At 38.7% G+C, this 12,409-nt stretch overlaps 1 protein-coding gene across 1 annotated transcript; it reads right to left on the reverse strand.

Annotated features, from left to right (window-relative positions):
* Nucleotides 1-10,781: 10,781 nt before the first annotated feature.
* On the reverse strand, nucleotides 10,782-11,726 carry LOC116894188 (olfactory receptor 478). The gene has a single exon (XM_032895903.1). It carries the CDS (start codon nucleotides 11,724-11,726, stop codon nucleotides 10,782-10,784), a length of 945 nt encoding a protein of 314 aa, XP_032751794.1.
* Between the last annotated feature and the right edge of the window lie 683 nt (nucleotides 11,727-12,409).

The raw sequence follows: 12,409 nt of genomic DNA on the forward strand, positions 1-12,409 counted from the left end.
TGTTCTTCCTACCCAATACCTAATTGTGTCCCCCCTTTCCTCTCCCTGCACTATTTTCACTCAGGTCCCTCCCTCTCTCTCCGACCCCTCCTGTAATTGCTTTTGTCTCCCTCTCAAGTAGGATTGAGGCATTCTCACTTGGGCTCTTCAGCTTGTTAACTTTTTTGAGTTCTGTGAATTGTATCCTGGGTATTCTGTACTTTTTTGGCTAATATCCACTTACTAGTGAGTATGTTGTAAGAACCCATAGTGGCCTTACCTCAGGAATGCAACCCAGAGAGCACAGACTGACAAAGTGACCGCTGCAATAGCATGAGGGTATAAGGCTTTTAATCCATGTACGTGGGGGTTGCTCATCCATGCAGGGAGAGGCAACCCCGAACCCAAAAAGTACATAACTTTTATCCATTACAGAGGGCAGATTTCAGCAACAGGGTTAGCTGGCCTATTCTCATTGGTGGTACACAGGACAAAGGATATGGTCAGGTATTGGCTGGCCTGCTCAAGGGACTGTTCTTGGCTCAATTACTCACTTTCCTCGTCCAGTCTTACATCTGCCCTTGAAGAATCACTGGGAAAGGGCTAAGTTGGCACGTCCCTTAGAGGGGGGTGAACTGGGTAGTCGGGCAGGGTCAGGATGACATCTTGCAGGTTGTTCTCAGAATTTACCACAGGGGTCTTTCTGAGATCAGTTATTATTTTGTCTTAATTAGTTTAATCACCAAAACTTATTTCATATCACTGACGTCCTAACTACCAGATGTATTTCTCAAAACCTTGCTTTTACAACTTTGTTTCTCATATCTGTGAAACTATATTTTTCAAGTACATGCCAGGCATGTCTTTTTGGGTCTGAGTTACTTACTCAGGTTGATATTTTTTAGTTCCATCCATTTGCCTGCAAAACTCAGGATGTTCTAGTTATTAAAAGCTGAGTAGTATTCCATTGTGTAAATGAACCACATTTTCTGTACCCGTTCTTCTGTTTTGGGACATCTGGGTTGTTTTCACCTTCTGGCTATTAGAAACAAGGCTGTTATAAACATTAGTGGAACATGTGTACCTGTGGCATGGTAGGACATCTTTTGGATGTGTGCCAAAAAGTGGTACAGCTGGATCTTCAGGTAGATCTATTTCCAATTTTTGGAGGAATCTCCAGATTGATTTCCAGAGTGGTTGTGCCAGTTTGCAATCCACAAGCAATGGAGGAATGTACCTCCACATCCTTGCCAAAATGTGCTGTCACCTGAGGTTTTGATCTTAGACATTCTGATTGGTGTAAGGTGGAATCTCAGTGTCATTTTGATTTGAATTTCCTTGACAACTAAGGACTTTGAACACTTCTTTATGTGCTTTTCAATCATTTGAGATTCCTCTGTTATGAATTCTCAGTTTTGTTCTATATCCCATGGAATGGGCTGTTTGTTTTTTTGGTGATTGACTTCTTCAGTAGTTTATATATTTTGTATATTAGTCCTCTATTGGATATGAGGTTAGTGAAGTTTTTTTTTCTCAATCTGTAGGTTGCCTGCTTGTCCTATTGGCTATATACTTTGCCTTACAGCAAATTTCAGGTTTCATGAGGTCCCATTTATTAATTTTGGATCTTAGAGAATGAGCCATTGGAGTTCTGATTAGGAAATTTCCCCCTGTCTCAATGAGTTTAAGGCTCTATACCACTTTCTCTTCTATTAGATTGAATGTATCTGGTTTTATATTGAGGTCCTTTATCAACTTGTACTTGAGATTTGTGCAAGATAACAAATATGGATCTCTTTTCAGTTTTGTGCATAGAGACAGCTATTTAGACCAGCATGGTTTTATTGAGGATGCTTTCTTTTTTTCCACTGTATATTTTTGGCTTCTATGTCAAAGATCAAATGTCTTTAAACATGTGGTTTTATTTCTGGGTCTTCAATTCTATTCTATTGATCAATGAGTCTGTCTCTGTACCAATACCATGCAGTTATTATCTTTATTTTTAGGGCTTTTTCCTCCATCTTTATTAAACTGGGTATTTCTTATTTACATTTCAATTGTTATTCCCTTTCCCAGTTTCCAGGCCAAAGTCCCCCTAACCTCTCCCTTTCCCCTTCTATATGGGTGTTCCCCTCCCCACCCTACCACCATTACCGCCCTCCCCCCAATAATCCCATTAACTGGGGGTTCTGTCTTGGCAGGACCAAGGGTTTCCCCTTCCAATGGTGCCCTTACTAGGCTATTCATTGCTACCTCTGCAGTTGGAGCCCAGGGTCAGTCCATGTATAGTCTTTGGGTAGTGGCTGAGTTCCTGGAAGCTCTGGTTGGTTGGCACTGTTGTTCATATGGGGTCTCAAGCCCCTTCAGCTCTTTCAGTCCTTTCTCTGAATCCTTCAACGGGATCCCGTTCTCAGTTCCATGGTTTGCTGCTGGCCTTCGCCTATGTATTTACTGTATTCTGGCTGTGTTTCTAAGGAGAGATCTACATTCAGTTCCTGTCAGCTTGCACTTCTTTGCTTCATCCATCTTATCTAGTTTGGTGGCTGTATATGTATGCGCCACATGTGGGGCAGGCTCTAAATGGGTGTTCCTTCAGTCTCTTTTCTAAACTTTGTCTCCCTATCCCCTCCCAAGGGTATTCTTGTTCCCTTTTTAAAGAAGGAATGAAGAATCCACATCTTGGTCATCCTTCTTTAGTTTCATGTGTTCTGTGCATTTAGAGTAATTTGAGCATTTGGGCTAGTATCCACTTATCAATGAGTGCATACCATGTGTGTTCTTCTGTGATTGGGTTACCTCACTCAGGATGATATTTTCCAGTTCCATCCATTTGCCTATGAATTTCATAAAGTCATTGTTTTTGATAGCTGAGTAATATTCCATGTGTAGATGTACCTCATTTTCTGTATCCATTCCTCTGTTGAAGGGTATCTGGGTTCTTTCCACCTTCTGGCTATTATAAAGAAGGCTGTTATGAACACAGTGGAACATGTGTCTTTGTTATATATTGGGGTATCTTTTGGGTATATGCCCAAGAGAGGTATAGCTGGATCCTCAGGTAGTTCAATGTCCACTTTTCTGAGGAACCTCCAGACTGATTTCCAGAATGGTTGTACCGTCTGCAATCCCATCAAAAAGGAAGGAGTGTTCCTCTTTCTCCACATTCTCGCCAGCATCTGCTGTCCACAGAGTTTTTGATCTTAGCCATTCTGACTGGTGTGAGGTGGAATCTCAGTGTTGTTTTGATTTGCATTTCCTTTATGACTAAAGATGTTGAACATTTCTTTAGGTGTTTCTCAGCCATTCAGCGTTCCTCAGTTGTGAATTCTTTGTTTAGCTCTGAACCCCATTTTTTAAAGTTATTATCTTTTTATTTGATATTTTCATTTACATTTCAAATGTTAGTCCCTTTCCTTGTTTCTCATCCATTAGCCTCCTATCGCATACCCCTCCCCTTTCTTCTATAAGTGTGTTCCCTCTCCCCAACCACACCCCATTCCTGCCTCCCAGCCCTGAATTCCTCTACACTGAGGGGATCCAACCTTGGTAGGACTAAGGGCTTCTCCTCCAATTGGTACCCACCAAGGTCATCTTCTGCTACATATGCAGCGGGAGCCATGGGTCTGTCCATGTGTAGTCTTGGAGTAGTGCTTTAGTCCCTGGGAGCTCTGTTTTTCTTATGGGGTTTCAACCTTCATCTCCTTCAATATTTTCCCTGACTCTTCTAATGGGAACCCCATTTGCAGTTCAATAGTTTGCTGCTAGCATTTGCCTCTGTATTTGTGATGCTCTGACTGAGCCTCTCAGGAGACAACTATATCAGTCTCCTGTCAGCATGTAGTTCTTGGATCCATCAATCTTATCTAGTTTTGGTGGCTGTATATATATGGGCCACTTGTGGGACAGGCTCTGAATGGTTGTTCCTTCAGCCTCTGCTCTAATGTTTGCCTCCATATCCCCTCCCATGGAAATTTTTGTTCCCCCTTTAAGAAGGAGTGGAAGCATCTGCATTTTGGTCATTTTCCACTTTTAATAATAAGAGATCACTAAGGAATATTGTTGTGAACAATCTGTGAGGGAAATAAGAAAAAACGTTAATTAAAAGTAAAATAAAGATATAAAACAATGGAGGATACAGGGAATATAAAATAAGAGGTGAAAAGACAAAATCAGAAAACAAATGATAATACTAATAGGATGTTTTATATTTGGTATAATGATGTGTCTCAGCCTCCCATATGCTGGAATTATAGGCACAAGCCAACAAACTCAGCTCCAGAATTTCTCTTTTGATAAACATCTGCAAAAGTCTTGTGAAAGCTTAAGGTATGACATGCTTTGATCCCATGACACTATATAAATATAATTGTCTAAATTTTGGATCCTGGGACATAGAGATCAGCCATACAATGGACATTGGACCCAAATGTGAGAGACCAGTGGGTTCAAGGATCTCCTGCATTATATATTATATATTTACTGAACTTTGATAACTGATAATCCAAACCAATGATAAGTGATAAGTATTAACATCCAATTAGATTTATATTTAATTTGACATTTTTAGCAATAGTTGAGGGAGATTGTTTAAAGATGGCTCAAGCAACAATAATTTTGATCCTTTGTAGCTCCAAATTCCTTCCAGACTACTATATCAAAGATTTGAAACTATTATAAGAAGATACGGAAAAAATAACTATTTTAAATTGTTTGTTTAGTACTAAATCTATTCTAGAAACTAACTTAATACTAAATGTATGTCAATGATTCAAAGAATTCTCATTACCAGGCAGGGCATTAGAGAATAAATCGGCATTTTAACTTAGAGCATGGTAGGTGGTATAGAAGAATGCACCAGTGGAGTTGATATAATTGACCGAAGGTATCCAGAGCAGTGTGGATTTTCTAAGTACAGACTGAGTGACAAGAAATCCTTATACAGACAGTGTTATTTGAATGGAGAACTGAGTGAACTTATTGGTGTAGAAAGTGGGGGAAATTTGCTAGGTGGGAAATGGAAAACTCTGGAGCTTGATGATTTTAAGAAACAACAGGAGAATAAATACTGAAAAGACACTGCAGGACTATGCAGCAGGCATTTTCTTAATTATAATAATCCATGGAAAAGATGTCAAATCATAAATGTACTTCAATTTAAGGAATTGAAAAAATGTTCCCTTTAAGTCAGTATATAGGACAGTAATTCACGAAAGTGTGAATATTACTCTAATGTACTCCAGAGTAATTACACAGACTTAATGGGGATATAAATTACTACAACCAATTTAGAAAGAAGTATACAGGTTCCTCAAAATAAAAAAAATATACTGCAATAGGGTTTACAAATTACACTTTTAAATATATTTCCAAAAGTTTGAAGTTGCTATTCTGAAGAGATATTTGTGTTTTCATGCTCATTTCAACATAGTTCATAATAGCCATGATGATAGAACAATCTACATGACCACTAGTGAAATATCAGAAGATAACACGGCAGGTTAATGCAATAGATTACTATTTATGCTTAAAGAGAAAAAAATGATATGATTTGTAAGATACGAATGGAACTGGAGCCAATGTTCTAAATGAAATGATCTATGTACCACATGATCTCTCTCATGTGTGGAATCTAAGAGTCAATCTGCTAGGAACATCGGGTAGAATAGGAGGTGAGAGATGCTGATGAGCACAGTAGAGCAAAGGGAGATGTTGAACGGGAAACAAAATTGCAGTTAGACTGGAGAGGTAAGCTGTAACAGTCTATTGCACTATTCAAATACCATCGCAAATATACAGCATATAATCACAAATACCAAAAATGGGTATTTAGCTTCATGGTAAAAAATAAGCTGGTGAGGTGAAACATCATAGTTTAACCACCCTATAATAAATATCTCAAATTACAAACAAGTAATAAATATTTATATATATATATATTCATAAACACACATATACATATTATATACCTACACATACACACATATGTATATATAATTTATTAATTACAATGATTTAAAATCTATTAAAAATAGAAGATATTCTTAGATGATTGGGCTTGACCCTACACTAGAGACCCAATGCTAAATTTACCCCAGTCCTATAGAACCTCCTAGAAAACTCTCAAATTATTATTAAAATACCCAGATTATTACCTTTACTGTATTTAGATGGCAATTATACTGGCAAGGAAATAAGAGAAAGAATTCTAGTCACAATAACCTCTAAAATTCTTTGGAATAAATCCAACAAAGGTAATGAAAGATTTCAACAATAAAAACTGTAACACTAGCACACTTAACTAATCTATCAAAGAAGACTACCTAAGATGGAAATGTCGTCCCCCATTCCCATACCTGAACTCAATCTTGGGAAAAGACAGTCATATTTACATTCAAACCAATGCCAGATAAATTTCCACAGCTTTTTCACAGGAATAGAAGAAATATTATTATAATTTATATGGAAACAAAAAAGGCTATGATAGCTAAGGCAATCCTGAGTTAAGCAAATATTGTTGCAGGCATTCCCTGCACTCCCTGATATCAAGCTGTAGTACAGAGGCATCAAAATAAACAACATGGCCCTGGCACAAAACAGACATGTCAATCACTGGAATAGATTAGAAGATCTACCTGCAAGTACATGCAATTATAGCTACCTGGGTTTTGACAGATGCCAAGCATATGTAGTAGAGAAGGACAGTATAATTTGGTTCTCTATAAACTGAAAATGAAATTACATCTTTATTGCTCACCAAGTACAGAAATCAATTCCAAGTTTAGCAAGATGGCTCAGTTGGTAAAAATATAGACCACTGAGCTTAATGAATCCATATATACAACCACCAAAACTAGATAAAATGGATGAAACTAAGAAGTGCATGCTGTCAGGAACCGGATATAGATCTCTCCTGAGAGACACAGCACGAACATGTCAAATATAGAGGCGAATGCCAGCAGCAAACCACTGAACTGAGAATGGGACCCCCATTGGAGGAATTAGAGAAAGGACTAAAAGAGCTGAAGGGGTTTGTGACACCATAAGAACAACAATGCCAGCCAATCAGAGATTCCAGAGACTAAACCACTATCCAAAGACTATGCATGGAGTGACCCTGGGTTCCAACTGCATAGGTAGGAGTGAATAGCCTTGTTGGGGCCCCAGTGGAAGGGGAAGCCCTTGGTTCTGCCAAGGTTGGACCCACAGTGTAGGGGATTGTTTGGGAGGATGGTAATGGGGGGGTTGGATGGGGAGGGGAACACTCATATATAAGGGGAGAGGGAAGGGTTAGGGGGTTGATGAACAGGAAACCAGGAAAGGGAATAGCATTTGAAATGTAAATAAGAAATACCTAATTTAATAAGAATGGAAGAAAAAAAATAAGGTACTAATATCCCCCAGTAAAATGTAATTATAAGAGTTGCCATGGTCGATTGGCAGGATTAACATAGTAAAAATGGCTATTTTACCAAAAGTGATCTACAGATTCAATGAAATCCCCATCAAAATACCAATCTAATTCTTCAGATAGTTAGACAGAACAATTTGCAAATTCATCTGGAATAACAAAAAACCTAGGATAGCTAAAACTATCCTCGACAATCAAAGGACTTCCAGGGGAATCACTATCCCTGAACTCAAGCAGTATTACAGAGCAATAGTGATTAAAAGTGCATGGTATTGGTACAGAGACAGACAGATAGACCAGTGGAATAGAACTGAAGACCCAGAAACGTACCCACACACCTATGGTCACTTGATTTTTGACAAAGGAACCAAAACCATCAAATGGAAAAAAGATAGCATTTTCAGCAAATGGTGCTGGTTCAACTGGAGGTCAACCTGTAGAAGAATGCAGATCGATCCATGCTTATCACCCTGTACAAAGCTTAAGTGCAAGTGGATCAAGGACCTCCACATCAAACCAGATATGTATATCATAATCAAATACATTAAAAAATAAAATAAAAAAAATAAAAAATAAAAAGTTTTCAGGAAAACAAAAGAATTTAGAAAAAACACTGAGTTATTTAAACCAGAATAAAATATAGAGATATGTCTTTCATATTGGCTATGGGAATGCTAATGCTTTAAAGGCTCAAATAACAAAGTCAAATATAAACAAATACTACATTCAACTAAAATAATTACACATCAAAGGGAAAAAGCAGAAAAATGAAGAGTAATGTTTATATTTTGAGAAAATATTTGGTAACTGATATATGAATAATTTTAACATCTAGATAGGTAAGGAAATAATAGAATTTTATTAGCAAGAAAAAATAATTTAAGTTTAAAGTTGGTAGAAAACTGTATGAACATTTTTCTACAGAATATGCACAAAAGAAAATGAGAATGTAGAAGTTATTAATCAGTGTCCATATCATCAGGAACAGTGTAGTCAACCAAAACCTCTTGCCAACACTGCAGTGAAATCCCAAAGGGGAAGGTGACTTGTGAAAATCTGAGGCTCTCTGGGACTCATTATCACCTGCCTCCTGTACTCCATGGTCTGGAAATTTTCTCACTCCCAGGAGCTGCCTCAAATTGCAGCAGTCAGAAAGAACATGCTCTCGTTCACTTTCCCGTACTTCTTTCTCCTCTTCAAACATGGTAATGGGAGTTGGAATTTAATCAGTGAAGCTATTACTGTGTAGCTCTTTTATAAGTGGAAAAGTGGAAACTGATTTTGACAAACCAAAGCAAAAGATAAATGACAAATATTGAGAGTAGTAGTAGGGAAAACAAAGGCCCTGTACAATGTTGGCATGGCTATTAAATGTTTTGCAAAAGCAAAAAGTAGAACCTTCATGTGATCTAACCGTGTGACCTAGCAATTCCTCTTATGGATACACACTTAAATGAAGTTAAATAGTAATTTATGAGGATATGCCATTCAGAAAATCAATTTTAGTTAGGATACTCAAGCTATAGAAGGAACTTAGGTGTCTGTCAGTAGTGGATGTACAAAGAAATTAGGACACACACACACACACACACACACACACACACACACACAAACACACTCACGTACCAGTGTGCTGAAGGGTGCTTTCTACCTGTAGCAATATGGATGGAATTTGAGTTCATTCTGTGTAGAAAAAAAATCCAAGTCCAGAATGAAAAAATTTCAGAATCTCAGTCATGTGAAATTTTTTAATGTTCAAACTCAGAGAGGGCATACTTTGGTTATCAGGTAGGAAGTGTGGACAATAGATACAGAGGTTAAAGAGGACAAAGGCTATAATTATATAAAATGAAAATTGGAAGAATGGATATAGAAAATGTGGTTCATTTGCACAATGGAATATTGTGTAACTCAGCTATTAAGAATGAGGACATCCTGAGTTTTGCAGGCAAATAGATTGAACTAGAGAATATCATCCTGAGTGAGGTGACTCATACCCAAAAGCACATGCATGGTATGTACTCACTATTATGTGGATATTTGCCAATAAAATGTAGAATATCCAAGATATAGTCCACAGAATTCAAAAAGGTCACAAGCTGAAGGGCCCAAGTGAGGATGCCTCAGTCCCACTTGGGAGGAAGAAGAAAACAACCGTAAAGGGAGGGATGGAGGAAGGGACTGGGGAGGGAAAGGGGACAGGGTGGGAGAAGAGGGGAAAATGATCTGGTCTTGACTTGGGGAAAAAGAACTAAAGCCCTGAGAGCCAGGAGAATGGGAACAGGTGATGTTGGGAGGTAGGAGGTTAGGAGAAACCTCCAGAATGGACCAGAGACCTGGGAGGTGAGAGCCCCTCATATGAAATGCTCTACAGTGGAGAGAGGGAACTTATTGAATTCACTTCCAGCAGAAAGACAAGGCATCAAGTGAGGGACGTGGTTTCCATTCCACAGTCAAAACTCTGACCTATAATTATTCCTGTCTGAAAGAACTGCAGAGATGGAAATGGAGAAAAGCCTGAGAAAAAGGAGGTTCAGGGATAGGCCCAAAAGGGGATCCAGCTCAAGGGAGGTGGGGGCAAGGGCTGACACCATTGCTGAGGCTGTGGATTGACCTATCATGACTGTTCTCTGAAAGACCCAACAAGCTGCCGAGTCAGATGCAGATCTGTGCACCCATCCAGTTAACAGACACTGCTGACCCCTGTGCTTGAATTAGAGGAAAGCTGGAGGAAGCTGAGGAGGAGGGTGACCCTGTAAGGGGACCAGCAGTCTCAATTAATTTGGACCCCTGAAATCTCTCAGACACTGGATCACCAAGCAGGCAGCATACACCAGCTGATATGAGGCCCCTAATACATATACAGCAGAGCACTCTCAGGTCTGAGTTCAGTCAGAGAAGATGCATCTAACCTTCAAGAGACTGGAGGCCCCAGAGAGTTTCAAAGTTTGGTGAGGTGAGTGTTATGGGAACATCCTTGTGGAGACGGGGGGTTGTGGGGAGAAGGAATGAGATGTGGAGCAACAGGGGGATGAATGCGGATGAGAATAAAATCTTGAGTATAAAAACAAAAGAATAAATAGATTTACAATAAAAGAATGCCTAATGACCTACTGAACAGCAAGAGATTATTAATAGCACTTATTCTATGCTATAAATTTGCTTGAAGAGCAGGTCATAATATCTCTCACATAAAAAGATGTGAGATGATAGATGTGCTGATTCTGTGGCTTGATATTTCATAGGCGAAGCAAAGGCACATGGCAGCAGAGTATTCATGAGAAGCAGTCTCCGAGGGCATGAAGGATGTCAGCGTATTCAAGGGCTAAAAAGATTTAATCTTAGAGTTTGGTGTGTCGCTACAATGACACATCCCACAGAACAGCGAATTTCTCTAAGAAAATATTTTCCTGCCTATCTGTCTTTTCAGAGCACCCTTAATCTCATTATTTCTGAGACTGTAGATGAGGGGGTTCAACATGGGGATCACCACCATGTAGAACACAGACACCACCTTGTTCTGGTCTGTGGAGAAGGTGGACTTGGGCATCACATAAATGAATGTAATGGTCCCATAGAACAGAGTGACTGCAGTGAGGTGGGAAGTGCAGGTAGAGAAGGCCTTCTGTCGACCCTCGTTGGAATGCATCTTAAGAATGGTAATAAGGATGTAGATGTAGGAGATGGCTATGACAATCACTGTCACTACAATAATGGATCCAGCTGTGAATGAAGGAACAGTTGCAGAGACACTGACATCAGAACAGGACAGTTCTATTAATGGAGCAAAATCACAGAAAAAGTGATTGACACCATTGGGTCCACAGAAGACTAATGAATAGAAACATATAGTGAAAGACCATGTGTTAAGAAAACCACCTATGTACGCAATTAGGAGCAATTGGACACAGACTTGTGTGGACATTTTGGTTGAATAAAGCAGTGGGTTGCAGATTGCCATGAAGCGATCATAAGCCATGGCAGCCAGAATGAAGCACTCACTTGATCCAAAGAAGACAACTGAACCTAGCTGGATGGCACAACCAATGTAGGATATTGTGTGTTTTTCTACCAGGAAGTTGACAAGCATATTGGGTGTGACAGAAGATGAGTAGCCTATGTCAGCAAAAGCCAAGTGACTGAGAAAGAAGTACATGGGGTGATGGAGTTGGGAGGAGACTCTGATGAGAAGGATGGTGCTGAGGTTCCCAGACACAGTCACCAGGTAGATGCTCAGGATGACGATAAAGAGGATGACTCTAAGAACTGGGTCACGTGTTAATCCAAATAAAATGAACTCTGTCACTGCAGTGTGGTTCCCATCCTCCAGGAAAGCCATAGGACAGTGTAGCTGCTGCCAGATCAAGGCTGTGATAATGATATTCCAGAAAGGAATTCATAAATATATCATTCTCATTAGTTCATAGGTGGAAATTATTATAAACAAATGCATTATTAAAAGTTGAACTTAAATTTTGTTTTATTGTATACTAAGGATTGTGTTCCAGTGTTTACAGATTTAAGTGCAATGAATAGCTATATTTTAATATTTCTAGGTGGAACAACAGAAAAACATGTTTGAAGCATGTTTGTTTTTTATTGCTTTTGTAAACATTCTTTTAATGTGATAATTAAATAATGAAATGTTTGAGAATATGCAAATATTTTGGTCTATCAAACAAACAAACAAACACAAAAGGATGAAAGACAAAAATCCCAAAATATATATGTTTATGATGGGAAACTGGAGCCTGAGTAGCAGCTCACATTTATGTCCTGCTTTCTAGATGATGGACACAAAATGACCATTTTATGCCTAATTCTATTCAAACATCCATGAAATTGTTAAGTTTATTATTCCCAATTTATTGATGAGGAAAGTAAGATGTCTAGTAAGTTATCTAAAGTTGTCTATATGTTAATGAAATCAGAATGTGAATCTCCAGGTTGAATTTAGTTTATTCCTTTTGTAAAGTTTCTCACGTAAAATTACTTAGTAGTTACAATGGAGTTGAATATCTT

The sequence above is a fragment of the Rattus rattus genome, chromosome 2, assembly GCF_011064425.1.
Source record: "Rattus rattus isolate New Zealand chromosome 2, Rrattus_CSIRO_v1, whole genome shotgun sequence".
Classification (NCBI taxonomy): Eukaryota; Metazoa; Chordata; class Mammalia; order Rodentia; family Muridae; genus Rattus; species Rattus rattus.